Below are 16,856 nucleotides of genomic sequence, written 5' to 3'. Positions count from 1 at the left end.
TTTTGATGGGTTTCGATCTGATTTGATCTGATCAGTCTAGAGTTTTTTAAAATTTTTGGGGTCGGGTCGGGTTTTTTAAAGGTAACGTTCGGATCAGATCATGTTTTTTAAAGTGACATTTGAGTCGGCACGGATTCGGGTTTAGGGTGAAAAATACTCGACCCAACCCAAAAAAAATATAATTTTATCTTATATATTTAGAAATAATTACAATAATACCCCTCTATATATTATTTTTTCAATTAAATAATTTTTTATTGAATATATAATATTTTTATTATTATTTTGGGTAGGGTCGGATCGGATTCGGATTTTATCTCAAATAGTCGGGTCAGATTCGAGTCGGGTGGAGGGTATATATTTTTTGGGTCGAATCGAGTCGGATAAATGATGTAAAATTTTTGAGTCGCATCGAATTTGCCGAAACCCGACCCAATCCCATCACTAGTCATCTCATGGAAAGGTTTTCTATGGAATACTTTAGGTTGAGTCATAAAATCACTAGGAGTGGAACCAATTAATAATTTTTTTCTAACCTTGAAAATTTTTGATAAGATGCCATTGAGATTGTTCTTTTTTAAAAAGGAAAATTGTACTTGAATTAGAATGTACATATGATTCCTCACAATTTGATATTATACCATGTTATCTACAACTCAACATTGCTCTTCAACAAATAATACAGTTCCATCTTATCCAAAAGTAAAAAAGAAATTGTAGTTAATAATTGAAGTTGCATATGTATTTTATAGTGGCAGAAGAACATGTGGGTCTAATTTAATTAAAAATATATTTAAAACGAATGAGGAAATGGGGAAATGATGAAATCATATAAAGTAGAGAATTTATTTTCAAAAATAAAAATTGAAGTTATATAAGTATTCTACGGTGTTTAGAAGCATATTATTCAATTTTGATAAAAAAAATGAACTTAAAATGAAGAATGAGTTGAAGATATAAAGAAATCGGATATTATTTTGTTGTTAAAAAAGGTGTTTTGTATGATTAGATATTAACGCAAGTAAAATGGTCTCGTTAAAAAACTCCCTAATCACAAATTGTAAAACCAAAGATTAAAGTATAAAACAAACAAATTATTTAATTAAAATCAAAATAATATCTTTTTGAAATTCATTTTTAAAATTTTTCGAATTGCTAAATTTAAACTAAACTCAAATTCAAAAAATAATTAACTAATTTAAGTTTACTAAGATTATTTAAAATAAATAATAATAATTTTAAATCAAATTTTGCTAACTCTTAATAATACCAACAGTTTTTATATATATAATTTTAATTAATTAATGAAATTCAGATTACAATATTAATTATTTTTAAATTAATGTTGATATTATTTCAAAATGATATTAATTTCATTTCCAATATTTTTTATATAAAGTTTTATACTATTTATTTTCAAAATGTTTTTTAGTGTGAATTGACACCTCATTCCATAAAGTGACTAGGCCCACAATTTAACCTAGGATAGTTTGTAATTAAATTGAAAAGACAACATTAAATTGATGCTAGTTCCATTAGGACAAAAATAGAAACAATACTAAGACTAGGATGATTCCCAACATCTTAATTTCATAAGATAATTGTATTTATATATTACTAGATTTAAATAGATTGCTTTAGCTTCTTATATGGGTCGTTAATGGTGAAGTACAGCCAACAAGATAATGAATGGGACGGCCAAGATTTTATTCCATATTAAAAAATTGCCCTTTCCTTTATAATTTTTCATAATTTCAAATTTATTAAACGAACTTAATAATTAAAAAAATATTATTTTTCTTAAAAGTCATAAGAATATGTTATCAACAATGACGTGACTAGTTAATTATAGAAAGATTATAATTTGATATTACTCTTTTTAATTTTATCAATCGATTCATTAAATGATGCTAATTATGCTACTTGCAATTAACAATTAAAGGATAGAGTGACGTGTAGTTAAAAACTAATAAAATTATATTTGATCCTTGTTACTTATACATTATATTAATATGATTGTAATTTTAATTTAATTTAATCATTTAATCATTTAATTAGATGATGATACTATCATTTATGACATGTGTCATCAAGTAATCGATTTTATTTTCTTAATTTTAATTTATTTAATTTAAAATTTCATCTATGATGACAACTGAAAATCCAATTATATGATTAATATTAATATAAAAAAGTGGACCGAAAGTCTCAAGTAAATAGCATGTTAGGTGAGCTGTATTTGAGTTGGTGATTATCCACGGTTTGTAGGCCAAAGTATCAACAAATTGAACTGCAAATTTGGCTTAAACTTTAGAACAAAGGAATGGTCATAAAAAATATATATATTTAGATACGGATATAATCGGATTCGAGTTTTCAAAAATATATTTTATTATTTAAATTAATATAAAAATACATTAAAAATTCACATATCTAATTAAATTTAAATAAATAAATATAATTTTTATCATTAGACACGGGTACAGATCAAATGATCTCAAATTTATAAATTCTCTATAACAACTTGTCAAATTAGAATCCCTTTTTCCAATATTTTGACCATACCTGTCATTTATGTCCCAAAAACCTTTAGCCAATGGTGCTTGTCTCAATACCTAGGATGAAGGACCTAACTTTGATGATGAACATTGTTTCTTTTCATTTTCTTTCCAATGCTTTTTATTATCTTTGCTTTGTTTTTTTCGGAGTGACGATTGTTGGAGGACCTAACCTTTTGAAGTGAAACATGTTTTTGCATTTCATTTTCCAATACTTTAGGTGTTTGTTGAATGGTCCATAACTGCACACAATTTCAAATAATCATTCAGTGGTTAGTTTATATTCTTCGATGTTTTTGACGGGATCACTTATTAGCGTGATTAATCAACTTTAATTTTTGAGTAAACTGCATGAATCGCCACTTAAGCATAGAACGATTTCAATTTGATCACTGATATATCATTTTTGTCAATCACGCCACTTAACTACTAAAATGATACCAAATTAAATTGTATGTCATTAACATTTAAAATGAGAAGCTGGTCCGAATCAAGCGACCTCGGTGATAAAGAAATTATTGTTATTCCTTGATGTTTTGGGTTCGAGCATCATGAGTATCAGGGGTGTAGACATTTAATGTCAAATGATGTAATTATATTAATTTTATTTAATTGTCATGTTAACTTCTCAATTAAATGTTGATGAAATATGGTTTAATTGATATTTTTGTAATAATTAAATGATATGTTTGATAAAATTAATAGTTTAATGAACATATTGAAAATATGCCATAATTAAGTTATGAAATTGCCCTTGCTTTCAACAATATAATTTGGAAGATGAAATCATTAAAACGAAACTTGATTCCACAAAAATTTGGGCGGCTGGGCACTACCGACAAAATCAAAAGAATGTCCCCTTTGCCATAGACAAATTATGCATCTACAAAGGCTAGAAAATATCTAGAGGTAAACTAAATTAAATGTTTCGCTTTTAATCTCAATCTTTCATTAAATTAGCAAATTGCCCCATCCAATGTATTTCTTCAATTTTGAACTCCAAAAGTATTAGCATTTTATTTCCTAAGCCAAAACTACCCTACAAGAGTGGACAAATATTTTTGCCTTTTAATCAAGATGGAATTATGAATTTCATCCTTCTAGTTTGTAAAAATTAAGAAGTTAATCCCTCCTTTTTCATTAGTTAAATTTTGATTCTTATACTTTATGTCGTTAAATCACTTACTTCAAAACACATTTTTATCGCTCAATCAACAAAATGGTATTATTTTATTACAATTATTATATGGATAAAGTACACAAATGATCCCATGACTATATGTCGTTACTTTGTTGAGTCCCGACTATTAAAAGTTACAAAATGGTCATCTGTTTATAGGTCATTACTTTGTTAAGTCCCTTGACTATTAAAAGTTACAAAATGGTCACCGACTATTATTATGTTCGAAACTCACAATTTTTCGTTAAAAAATTGATGATAGTCTGAGTTGGACGTTAACCTGTTGACTGAGATATGCTAAAATATGATCCCATGTTCTTAAACGATTATCATATCCAGTCAACATGTTAAAATTCAACTTAGACGATCGTCAATTTTTTTATGAAAAAATGACGAGTTTGGAACATATGAATAGTTGGACGACCATTTTGTAACTTTTAATAGTTGATGGATTCAACAAAGCTACACCATTATTATTAGATGATCATTTTTTCACTTTTAATAATCGGGAGACTCCATAAAATAATACTCTATAATCGGGAGACCCATTTGTGTACTTTACCCCTACTATATTTATACTTAAAAATTTTGATAAATTTTGGTATGGGTCAAAGAGTCAAACTTGGGGAATGGAGTTAGTTTATCCCTCGTTTATTTTATTGCTCTGCTTTCTCTTTTACACGCCTCCCACGCGATTTGGGTAGGCAAATATTGGGATGAACCTCACATTATCCACTTTTATTTTATAAATTATGCCTTTTTGTTCAAAGGGTGAAGTCAAGTCTTCCCATTCATGTGATATGGATATACACATTGAGAACCAAACATTTGGTCATCAACAGACCTACCCTTCTATGGTAAACATATTAAAACTCATGACTTTTCCAATTTATGATCAAAGGATGACTTGATGAAAATGCTCATTCACATCAAATCTCATTTAGTCATCACTCCGTGTGGGTTATAACGGTTAACGATGAAAAATATTGGTCAAATGATCATATTAAATTTATTTTTCTGAATTGAAAGGTCATATTAAGTGCAAAAATAACCAATCATTTTTTAAAACATTTGGGATGAATTCAAGGTGTTTAAAAGCTTTACAATAAAAATTATAATTTAACGATAAAAATAAAATATTTAAAAATTAATTTATAATGCGTTTGTAGCAAAGTTGGCAAAGGTGATGAGTTCTTGAGCACTCAGGTTCAATTTCTAATCTATGCAAATCATGTGTAGGTTATTGTCAAATGTCATTATTAATTATAATTATTGTCTATTCGAATATATATTAAGTGAAAGTATCTCATAGGTCCCTATAATATACGTATAATATCACTTTAGTCCTACTATTAAATAAATCAATTTAATCATTCTATTACAGTGAAGTTCAAATTAACTCCTCTACCAATTAAATTGACCAATTTATCCCATATATTAGTAAAAAAGTAATAAATAAGAATAATTTTTATTTAAAATATAGGATTTAGAGTATAAGTTTAAAAGTTAGGGTTTAAAGTTTATAGTTTAAGATACATGATTTTCAATTTTAGATTTTAAAATTCAAGTAGATAAAATTGTGCGTACTTTAATTTTACACGTGTATAAAAAAATTTCTCTTAATCATAGTGGCATTCTGTGAATATAATATTTATTATTAAGAATTTTGACTTTTCGTGCAATTAAAAGATTCTTCACGATAGAACCTGTCAAGTGGTTTTAATGGTTAAACGGGAGAATTGTTATTTTTTTAAGGTCCTTGGTTTAAACAGCTGCATTTATAAGATGTATGCACATTGTCAATAATTTAAAAATATTCTGAATAAATTCTATGTTATAATTATCCCATACTATTAAAAAAAATTATCTTTCCAAGTTTTATCATTTCTAATGGATCCAATGAGGTTGGTTTTTGAGTTGACAGCTTTGGAGAAACTTGTTGCATGGTTGTTCAAGATTGTGACACGGTTTGCAGACACGAAAATGCCAACTTCGCCGTGAAAACTTCCTCAGCTACCCTGTTTTCATGAGGCGTAAGCCGATGATCCAACTAGTCTTTTAATGGAGTACGACGTCCGGTGATCGATTCCGGTAGTGATCGAGACAATAAGATATCTTCTTCATGCTTTCCCAACATCGCTTCCAATGCAAAACACCCCAAAGTGTACCTGGAGCAAAGTATCCAAATGTGCCTGCAAATTATGCCAACTTAGATGAATCAAGGTTTAGAATGTTAGCGGTACCGAAGTCCCGAACCTGAGTTTCGTATTCCGAATCGAACAAAACATTGTTGCTCGAAACGTTTCGATAAATTACCGGAGCAAAACATTCGTGATGCATATACCTTAAAGCATTCGTCACCCCTTTAACAACTTGAATCCTCTTATTCCAGTTCAATTGCCTTGCTCTTTCTTCATTTGCAAGCATCTTTGCTAAGCTTCCTCCTGCTAAATACTCATAAACCAAACATGAATGCCCAGCATGAGAGCAAAAACCGTAAAGCTTCACGATGATTCGATGCTTCACATCGGTCGATGCATCGGTTTCATTGCTAAAAAATTTCGGATTGTGCAATTCATCGTGGTCATCGCATTCATGAAGTTTCATCACTGCAGAAACTTGTCCTGTTGGAAGCTTAGCTTTATAGACACTTCCATGTCCACCTCTTCTCCTCCTGGTTCAACCATTTACCTTTCTCGATTCGAACGAGTAAACAGTGTTTCTAAAATGATTAACGGAAGGGTCAAAGTAACTAAAACGGAGTCGATAATCAAAACCATAATTTTTTTTGCTGTATTTCCCCTTGAATTTTCTCCTCATTGTATTTTGTTAAATTTTTAACGATAAACAGAAATCAAACAAAGTAATTGATTGATGACAATAGAAACAAAGTAATAAGTGGGTGACTAAATAGGTAGTTTACCCTACAAATCAATGCGCTGCCGTTTCAGTAATAACTAAAATCTACAACTTTTCCCTTCTGCTGACCACTTAGAAGTTAGATCCCTGAAATCAAACATTCCGGAAAATTTCCATTCCATTTTCTCATCAACCAAACAGACAAAAGAACTTAAAACGAAAATTTGAAAAAACAGAAAAAAATGGACAAGGTGGTGGAAGAAGTGGAGAATACAAAGAAAGAGTGGGACGAAGCCTATTCAAAGACTCAACAACACATAAAAGAGATTCAGGAATATGGGAAATCAACGGTGGAAGAAACTAAAAACAAAATCTCACTGCCCAGATTAAACGGGTTGGCTCAAGATGGTTTGAATTTGCTTAATTCATTGCAATTCAATCTCGATCTTCTCGCTCCGCAGCTTCCTACCGATGAGGAGGTCCAGTCAGCTAAAGCTATGCTCGAAACTTGGAAAAACCAATCTCAAAGGTTATTTTAGACCCCATATTGATAACTTTGAATCAAAGATGCGGATTTTTGTTGTTGTTTGATTTTAGGTTTTTCTTTTTAGTTATTGTTTTAACTGATTGAAATGGTTTTATGTTGATTGTTAATTGGTTTTAGCTATGATTTAGCAAAGCTTGTTGTTAGTGTTTTAATTGCATTTACTGATGAGATTTCTTTGTTATTACTGTGATTAGTTTGAGAATGAGTCTGAGAAATGCGAATCTGCAAGCAAAGGATAATATGAGGAAAACTGCTCAGAAAGAGGTAGGAAATTTTATTTGTTAAGATTGAAGCAAAATTTAGGTACTGCTAAAGTGATAGTAATAGCCATGGATTGTTGTTTTCTTTGTGGTTTCTATTCCCTTTGCTTTTGATATTTAATGTAATCGAGATCAACCGTAGTTGTACCATAATAAACATGATGCAATGGGGAATGCATACCGTAATTTAGATCCTTGGTAGATATGTTGTTACTTTTCCATACAAAGTTTGATAGATATGCTGTTGATTACATCGTGAGAAATGTTTTGTTTTTTCGGTTCTCAGTCATGATTATATTTTCTTATGTTTTGTAGAGAGAACTTCTTCTCGGTGGTGGAGAAGAATCCACGGTTCGTCGGCGCAATTTGCAGTATGTATTAGTTTTCTCTTTTATATATTTATTTGGCCTTCACTGATGTAATAATTAGCCTAGGATCCCTGGATTTTATGAGTTAACTTTGTTGAACGAAAAATAGAATGATCTTCTGCTCCCTTTTCATAATCATTTTCAGGACAAAGGCTGGAATGACATCTGCTGCCGAAAGCATCACAGAGAGTCTTCGCCGTACCCGTCAATTGATGGTTCAGGTTAGTAACATGATTTTTTTTCACTTCTGTTTCTTTGTTTTGATTTATCTTTGATGGTCTTAAATATGGTTCCTTATGGTTTTGTTGCTTTACTTGTGCATGTATATAGGAGGTCGAAAGAAGCACAAGCACACTCATGACTTTCGGTATGTCTTGATGTCCCTATTCCAAAATGTTTATTTTTCGAAACTTGCTGAAAGTAGTGTAGTTTTAGAAGATTTTGTACTAGCGTATGAAGTCATGTTTTTCTGAGGTTTGAATGTTCATGTTCTCCTTAAGAAACTGAGAGAATTCTATCTATGTTGCTTTGGCCAATCCGCTTCGGATTTCGGAACATAGACTAGAGTTATGTTTCGATTTATTGACTTATGTCCTACATGTTGCATATGTAGAGGAATCAACGGGCGTATTAAAGAAGGCTGAAAGTGAATACAAGGGGCACAAATCATTGCTTTCAAGAACTCGGAATTTACTGTCCACGATGCAACGCCACGATGTTATAGACAGGTATTATTAAGAGGTTAGGTTTTCCTTTACATTCTAGTAATGACTACCTGTCTAAGGATGTCCGGGCTTATTCTACATTTTGTCTGGACAGGGTGATACTCGTATTAGGACTTGTCTTGTTCTCGTCTGCTGTACTTTACGTTGTTTCAAAGCGTATAGGCATACTTAAGTTGCAGAGGACAATTACTGCTGCCATAAGAGCTGGAATGGCCGGAGAACCAGAGCTTGCTCGCAAAGCTGTAGAAGAAGGTATTAACCAAGGTCGATTCGACGGTAATGTAGCTCCCGGTAAGGGACTCCCATTACAGCAACCTATGCATGATGAACTTTGAAATGATGTAGCTTTCATTACAAAAATTTGATCTTTGTCGGCACAATTCGCATAGGGTTTAATCGGTTCATTTTTGTTCTAGCCACCAATATTTTCATAATCCCAGCACTGTAATTGTTCTTTGTTCCGACTCTTATTTTCCTTATATTGTCAGTGTTCGACGCATATTTAGACATGTTATGAGAACATTCTGTAAGGGACTCTCTGAATGTACCCATATAGACTGGTTTCTATATTCAAAACTTACTCGAGTTCAAAGCAGTATTTTTCTACGTTGCTTGACTCTTGCTTTTCTTATACTATCTATGTGAACTGTTGAAAGATGTATAATTCGAGATTAATTTACGTATTTGATACGATAATCATACGCTAAGGAACTAAAAAGGGAGAAAAGGGTTTGGAAATTCACCCAAGTATTGATTAAGAGAGACTTCGTTTTTGTCCTATGATAATGTGATCAACTCCCAGAGCTTTGCTCTTTGAAAGGATTATGGTAGCTTTATCTTTGCCATTCATGTCGGTTTTCTCGATACACATGTTGATTTTAGGCTGAGCAACTTCGCAGGCATGTTTCATCTGGTTGAGGAAGTCTGTGTCCGTGTCCGTGTCGGAAACTCCTTCGGGATGGAGTTTTGGAGTGGATGTCGAAGGAAGGCTTGGTCTCCAGAGGAATGTAGAGCTGTGTTCTTCCATGAATTAGGGTTTTCAAAATGGAAAAGGAGTTTGTCTTGTTATTGAATGGGATTGGGGGTGGAGATAGATTCAGATTTAGGCACGATCTAGATTAATGGAGTAACAAATCGGATACATATGGTCATATCAAAAAATATTTTATTATTTGAAATATATACAAATATTATAAATATTGAATGGATTATATAATTAAATAGTGTATAATCCACATCAATTTCACCGAATAACTAATCCGACATTCAACAACTTTACCCACAAGTAACGGAAATTTCACATCCACAAATGGTTCCAAAACATGAGAACAATCCCTTCTTGTTCTTGTGAGCCCGTTTTCTAGAATGTCTCGACCTTCTAGTCATCTTCGTTGGAACCTCATCGGAAAATAAACTCGCCATGTCAATACTTTGGTCATGAGCTGGTGGGAGCTCGGTTTGCCACCGTTCTAGCTTCGATTCGAGCCCTTCAATGCTTCCATCTAAACTCCACCCTTCACCCACCGAACTCTCCGCCTCTTCCATTTTGTTACGGTACATGTTCCTCGCCACCGTTGCCGCCACTTCTGATGGTGATGGACCGATTTCTGAATTGGTCCAAATTTTCGGCGCACCCCTATCATTCGAACCATTGACAATGGAACTTGGTTTCATCTTTATCCCCGAACTTTTGTTGAACGCGTGATTGACCAATGAACTTCCCCTTGAATTAACCTTGTAGTTGTGTTTCCCTATTTCGGAACCAGTAATGATTGACCCACCATTGACGACTGACGATCCTCTCATCGATCTTCTAGGCTTTACATATGATTCCAAAATCGAACTTGAATCACTCTTGGTTCGTCGAAGTTCCGTTTTGATTGGGCCATTAATCAAAAGGTGATTTTTGTTGGTATTGCTTTTAGTGCTCGAAAGGATTTTGAGATTATTAGAGCTTTGAAATGCGTCTTCTTCGCCCATCAAATGTCGATAATCGACCGCAGACGATCCAATTTGACAATACAAAGGCATGCTCCTCATCGAATTATCGAGCAATGCCAACCCGATGTTCAAAATCCCTTGGGGTCGACCAGATGGTCTCCAAACCTGAAACGCCACGAAACTCATCCCTAATTGGACTTCTTGGCCGTGGCGGCCATGCATCGGAGAAACCTGCGGGATAAGGTTCTTAACGATGACTCGTACACTCCCTACATGGACGTCGCGGAACCAATGCACGGCGTAGATTTCGATCATTAAGGTGGAGGTCTCACTATTGAGGAACTCATCATCTACACGGAAAACAAACTTATCATTCCATGTAGGATCCGTGTGACCTTGGGTGTCGATTCGAGTCGAAAGTTTTCGCTTTGAATGGACCCAAGCCACCGCGTATGTTCGCATTGTGCGACGACATACCGGCTTCAAATCTTGGGCAGAGATGATATTGAGTTCCAACAAGTGGAATAGGGGTGGCAAGACACTCATTACGTAGCCTAACGAAAAACAGAAGACAGCAACCTAGTAACGTCGATGTTTTTTATTTCTTCGTCGCCGATAATCTTTCGTTTACTAATGACAAACGGTCGACCCTTTGTCGTCGTATGCCATGTAGGACGACAAAAAGTGACAACAAAAAATGAAATGTCCATTATAAAATAAAGGAAAACAATTGGAAAGGGCATTTGAAAATTAGTGTGAGATTTGTGGTCGTAGAGACGAAACCGTTGTTTCTTTGACGTGGGAGGCGGTTCTCTTCCCAGGTGGTGTAACAAAAAAACCAGCGACAAAGGTTTTTTTTAATATAATTTTTAAATAAAACAGATAATTATTCAAATTATACATAAAACTTTTATGAAATATATAATTTTATGCATAAAATTTTGTTTTAATCTAATTTATATTTCACATATTACTAAAGTCATTATCGACGTAATACATATTGTATACATAAAATAATTATATACTTTAATTTATGTTCAATTAAATCAAAATTAATTATATATATATATATATAATTAAATCGAATCCAAAGTTTCATGAATATAATTCCACAAAACAAAATTCCATGTATCACATTCCATATTTGATCATAGTTCATTTGTAATTTTGATATAGTGACTTAATAAATTAGTCGAAACCAATTACTTGGGCTCAAAAGAGAAAGGGTAAACTACAAAAATCATCACTCAAATTTTTTCTCACTTATGTTTTAATCACGAAATTTCCACTTTTGTTATTTAACGTTACATATTGAAATTGTTTTATCATTCAACCGTCATCTCTCTAACTCTACTCTGTGTTGATTTAAGTTTTTCGAAAATTCTTGAACAACATAGGTGCCAACTCAAATTTGACTCTCGTTAGTCTTCAAAAAGTCCATCTTTCGATTTTGATGGATTTTCAATTATTAGAGTCTCTAATTGAATGTCCCAATGGTAGAGATGTCCCAATAAAGTAACAAACGATTAGGGAATAACGAATTGAAGTGTTTAATGCTAGATTGATGAAGTTTGAGGTGTTTTCAATTAAACAAATATTAAATTTTTGTTCAAGAGGGAAAAATGATTTTGATGAAAAAATTTGCGAATCATCGATCAACATCAACGATGACTGACTGACGATGTTCGATCGCAACAAGCAATGATCAAAATTTGAGTAGATGGATAAAGAAGGAAATGAAGAAAAAAGAAGAAAGAGGAAAAGAGGTGAAAAAGGAAAAAGGAAAAAAGAAAAAAGAAATTAAATAACATAATAGTTAGGAGAATGACAATTAAAATATTCAAGAGTTTAGTACCCAAAACAAGAGTGAAGAGAAAGTTGAGTGATGATATGAGTAGTTTACCCAAAACCAGAAGATCAAACTTTCTTGTAATGTTGAAAAGGCTTAAAGAAGAAAATAACATAATTATTTTTTACTCCTCTCTCCCAGATGAATTCATTTTATGGGAAAAAGACCCTTTCTTATTTCATCTCAGTAAAAAATTGTTCTCCATCTTCATTCTAAAACTCTTGTTTCTTTGATTTGGAAAGTCCTTTGATTCAAAAAATTGTTCATCCCTTTGAATAATATGTTGCTTTGAGCTGTAAAATCAGTTTCCTCTTGATCGACTGTACTCTTGATTGTTTCCATCATATTTACAGCCCCTACCATAACTTCGACCACCGAAATGCCCCCTCGAAGCTTCCATCAGATAGATGCCTCGGCCTCGACCTCGGCCTCGTCCTCTCTCCCTCCCTATGAAACATTTTAGCCACTTCGATAAGAATCGTAAAACAAATGTTCTTGATGTCACATTTGTCATTAGACAGCTATAAGGGAGGTTGTACGATGCTCGTTTTAGACTTCCGCCACGCAATAAAACATATCCTGACAGGAAAGAATTACATCCATTAAAAGAAAAGGGAAAGATGTACATACTTCCTCCTCGAGATGGTATATAGCTGTTCGGTCTCCGCTCTTCGATGTACACTTGTTGTCCGGCAACCTGTGCACTTCCCGCCTACATAGGATTTGACTAAATTAGTTTACAATAAGAATCACATGGCTATCAGTGTTCTTCCACAGAGGAGATCAGCTACTAAGACGAATTCGTAGGTGCTAGGAGTAAATTCGGACCTGGACGGCGTTATGGACACTCGTCATGTCTTCAAATTCAACAAATGCATAGCAAATGCCAACATCCTGCACACAAACGGAATATTTTAGCATTAAAAGCCAGATACCGTGATCGTACCACGGAAGAAGCTAAAAAGTGAACCTTGCGACTACGAATCACCACTCCATCAGGACTGATCTCGCCAAATTTCTTGAATTCTTCCATAATTTCAGACTCAGACACGGTAGTGGGCAAGTTCCTAACATAAACAGATTTTATTTCACCTAAAACAAACGAACAGCAAATCAACAACCCGAGTTTAGTTTCGGAATTCTAGCAAACAGAATGTTTTAAGATTTGCAACAATAAAATCTTGTAGAGTTTCTACAGAATTAGCATTTCATACATGTCACCATACCCCTATAGTAAAACAGTTAAACATAAGCTTTTTTACCTTCATATTCTCCTGGTGAAATTTCATCAACCATATCAACACTAGACACTTCAACTACGTTAGAGAAAACGGGTTGCAGAGTAGTGTGATTTGCATCATGATCCAAGCCAGAAGCAGGTGTCGTGTTCATGTTAACAGAAACCTGAGGACCGAATGATGGTGCAGGTTGTCTTTTAGCAACCTGTAACATAGACAATCACACGGAGAAAACAAAATAAATTAAAATTAGTAAGACAAAAAGAAGTCGATTTTCTAATTCAATAAACACAGATATCTCGTAAGCGTAAAAAACAGGAATGGCATAAAATAGAGCACCAAACATAGAACGTACAATGTTGGCATATGTTTGCTTTTGGGGTTCCCCAACAGGTTCCTTAACAGTAGGAGGCACATGCTCTTCGACAGTGTTCACTGTATGTAGAAACGAACCATTGGCATTGGACTCGTGCACCCAATTGTTCTCCACAATACTCTCAGATTCCAGAACTTGCTGTAGTTGTTGCTCCGGGAAACTATACTTGTCAACGAGACCATTTTCCTTGGCACTGACGGGAGCCAAAAACTCCCGTCCGTGGATATCTCCTCCCAGCATATAGCTTGGCGCTACGAGAATTAATGTTATCAGCCAAAACATAAAAATTTTACTAGCCACCATACTACTACTTTTCAGAGCAATTTTATCACGAAGAACAATAATAGTGCATAGACAATTAGACATATTACAGAATCAATTTATAATCAAACAATAAAAGGAAATCGGAGATTCCAGAAAAAGATTGTGTATATCGCAATGCCATCGTAAACGTAGTACTCTCTCTAAGATGGTAAGTACATTTAAAGGAATGCAAGCATTGATTTGGGACCAATCATAAACTTCACATTATGAAATCGGAAAGGAAATACCTGGTTTAGGATTTGTTACGAAAGCATTGATATCGCGATCAAGATTGTGCTTGGCTAATAGGACTGCACGATGTTGGTGAATTCGTTCCTTGTCAATGTAGTGAAAGATGTCATTTAGAATGAAATAGCCTTTATCTTGCGGCGCAAGGAAGAATGTCTGCACAAAATCCCTCCGGGAATTGAAATCCTTGACATGCACCAAACCAGAAACCATCACCAGAACACCTCCATTCCACGATTCTAGGGGATTTGCTGTCTTTATCTCAATCGCAGTGAAGTTGAGCGACATAACAAGAGAATGGATTTGCTTCCGAATGAAAATAGGAAAAGAAAAAATGGAAAAAATTAAGCCTATAGTTCCATTACCGAGATAGTTGATGACAACTTAAACCAAGAACAAAACCATTAACCCTATCACTGCTTGCATAGAAGTGTATTAATTACAAATAGAATGTTAGTAACGCCATCGTTCGATCGATTCGTTATTATCGACATAACAAGAACAGACACTAAATACATTTAATGAACTAAAAAATTTTGTGAACACATTGAACCAAAAAATGCAAAAAAAGGCATCAAATTAACTTAGTTTTATCAAAGATCAAACAAAGCAAACTCGATAAGCCAGAGAAATACCAGCAATCCGGTGGCGGATTCCCTGTTAACACCATCGACACGAACCATGGTACTGGAATCACTATAAAACTGGTGCACCAAGTGTGGCTGCTGTTTAAGTACCTGATAATATTGACCCACAAAATATGTTCCCACCTAGGAAAAAAACACAACATAATGAACAACAACAAAACCCCATATTCTTTTATCATTCTTTCAACAAATCATTTCAAATAATCAATAAAAATCAAAACTTTTTAAAGAACCAGAGAGGGAAAAGGCAATGAAAAACAGGGTTTTTTAAGTACCTGAGTAGCAGTAACTGGAATGGGATAAGGAGATGCCATTGATGAAACCTCCTTAAAACCCCAAATGAATAATAATAAAAAAAGAATCCTTTTTTATATAGATCCTAACACTGCACTCACTGCACCAAGATCTGCACCAGCAAAAACAAAAACAAAAAATCCCACATTTTAATTATCTCAAATAAACCAGACCAATGAAACCCAGAAAAAAAAACATTAAACATGGGAAGAAATCTCAGATGGTATTGAGAGAGATGGAAGAAAGTGATTACCTTTAGTAATATAGATTTGAGAGAAGCTCTTTCTTCACTGTGTTTGGATTTTTTGTTGCCTCAGATGGCTACTGTGAATGAACTCCTTGTAGGCACTTAAAAACAAAAAGAACAAATAAAAAAGGGGTTTTTCCCTATCCACGCTATATTTCCACACGTATTTGCAATTTTTTTTTTTTTGGATAAGTCAAAATTTTATTATCCAAATAGCGATACGCTACAGAATACAATCAGAGTTCAATACAAATAATTACATTATAAAATTCATTGGTCAGCAATACCCCAATGATTGTAGAGAATAAGATTCATATTATCAACTTTATTGAATTTTCTACCATTCAGTTGGAGACAAACAACAGATTTAATATTCTTAACTAGTTCAGTAACAGGAGTTGATCGGCCGTGATACAGTCTTCTGTTCCTTTCTTCCCAAAGCAAGTAAACCAATGCATTCAAGGCAATCTTCATTACAGTAGATAACAATGATTTTCCTTTCCAGTTTGAGCTCGCCATTTCCAAGAATTCTTCCCATAAGTATCCTGTAAAATGCAAACCAGAAAAAGCGAAGATTTGTTCCCAAAGAGAAATAGCAGTAGGGCAAAGTAAGAAAAGATGGTCTCTAGTTTCCACTGCTGAGTTACAAAGAAGACAAGAGCAATCATTAATAAGACCGATACGGTGGAGACGATCCTTGGTAGGAAGTCTGTCGAGAAAAGCCATCCAGGTTATCATACTATGTTTTGGAATGTGCAGGGGAAACCAAACGAGTTTATGCCAATGGACCTTCTGGTTTTTCGCCCGAATGGAATCCCATATCGAGCTAGCTTTAGTAATGCCCGAGAGGAAAGAGTTTTGCACCTCTGGTCTCAATTTAAGAAGTCGTCTGATGCACCAGCTTGTATTGGGTTTAGCTTCAATAGACCAGAATCCTTTTAATTTAGTCCTTGAAGTTTTTAAACCCATTTTTTAATTCTTTTGATGGGATGGTAGTAGGGATGGGCATCTAACCCGAATCCGACGGGTTCCGACCCGACCCGATCGGGTCGGATTTTTTTTAAAAAAATACGGGTTCGATCGGGTCGGGTTTTTTTATGTGTTGTTCGGGTTGGGTCGGGTTCGGGTTTAGAGTGAAAAAAACCGACCCGACCCGACCCGGAAAAATATATAATTTTACCATATATATTTAGGAATAATTACAATAATACCCCT

The 16,856-nt window shown here is 33.9% G+C and overlaps 4 protein-coding genes across 4 annotated transcripts; 1 reads left to right on the top strand and 3 right to left on the bottom strand.

Annotated features, from left to right (window-relative positions):
* Positions 1 to 6,738: 6,738 nt before the first annotated feature.
* On the top strand, positions 6,739 to 8,903 carry LOC120208454. The gene is made up of 7 exons (XM_039207741.1): positions 6,739 to 7,126; positions 7,339 to 7,408; positions 7,720 to 7,775; positions 7,918 to 7,993; positions 8,103 to 8,139; positions 8,386 to 8,500; positions 8,592 to 8,903. The coding sequence occupies exons 1-7, from the start codon at positions 6,840 to 6,842 to the stop codon at positions 8,830 to 8,832; spliced, it is 882 nt and encodes a 293-aa protein (XP_039063672.1). The 5' UTR covers positions 6,739 to 6,839; the 3' UTR covers positions 8,833 to 8,903.
* An 861-nt stretch (positions 8,904 to 9,764) lies between these two features.
* On the bottom strand, positions 9,765 to 10,984 carry LOC120208446. The gene has a single exon (XM_039207730.1). The coding sequence runs from the start codon at positions 10,982 to 10,984 to the stop codon at positions 9,773 to 9,775; it is 1,212 nt and encodes a 403-aa protein (XP_039063661.1). The 3' UTR covers positions 9,765 to 9,772.
* A 1,510-nt stretch (positions 10,985 to 12,494) lies between these two features.
* Positions 12,495 to 15,709, bottom strand: LOC120208439 (nuclear transport factor 2-like). The gene is made up of 10 exons (XM_039207716.1): positions 15,648 to 15,709; positions 15,376 to 15,506; positions 15,089 to 15,223; positions 14,453 to 14,759; positions 13,881 to 14,152; positions 13,550 to 13,730; positions 13,258 to 13,379; positions 13,116 to 13,181; positions 12,918 to 12,999; positions 12,495 to 12,734 (listed from the first exon to the last, which is right to left on the bottom strand). Exons 2-10 carry the CDS (start codon positions 15,412 to 15,414, stop codon positions 12,589 to 12,591), a joined length of 1,350 nt encoding a protein of 449 aa, XP_039063647.1. The 5' UTR covers positions 15,415 to 15,506; positions 15,648 to 15,709; the 3' UTR covers positions 12,495 to 12,588.
* A 202-nt stretch (positions 15,710 to 15,911) lies between these two features.
* On the bottom strand, positions 15,912 to 16,367 carry LOC120208049. The gene has a single exon (XM_039207420.1). The coding sequence runs from the start codon at positions 16,365 to 16,367 to the stop codon at positions 15,912 to 15,914; it is 456 nt and encodes a 151-aa protein (XP_039063351.1).
* Positions 16,368 to 16,856: the final 489 nt, after the last annotated feature.

This window comes from Hibiscus syriacus, unplaced genomic scaffold, assembly GCF_006381635.1.
Source record: "Hibiscus syriacus cultivar Baekdansim isolate YM2019G1 unplaced genomic scaffold, ASM638163v2 tig00000538_pilon, whole genome shotgun sequence".
Lineage (NCBI taxonomy): Eukaryota > Viridiplantae > Streptophyta > Magnoliopsida > Malvales > Malvaceae > Hibiscus > Hibiscus syriacus.
Note: the sequence above shows the minus strand (reverse complement) of the source record. Positions and strands in the feature narration are given on the sequence as shown.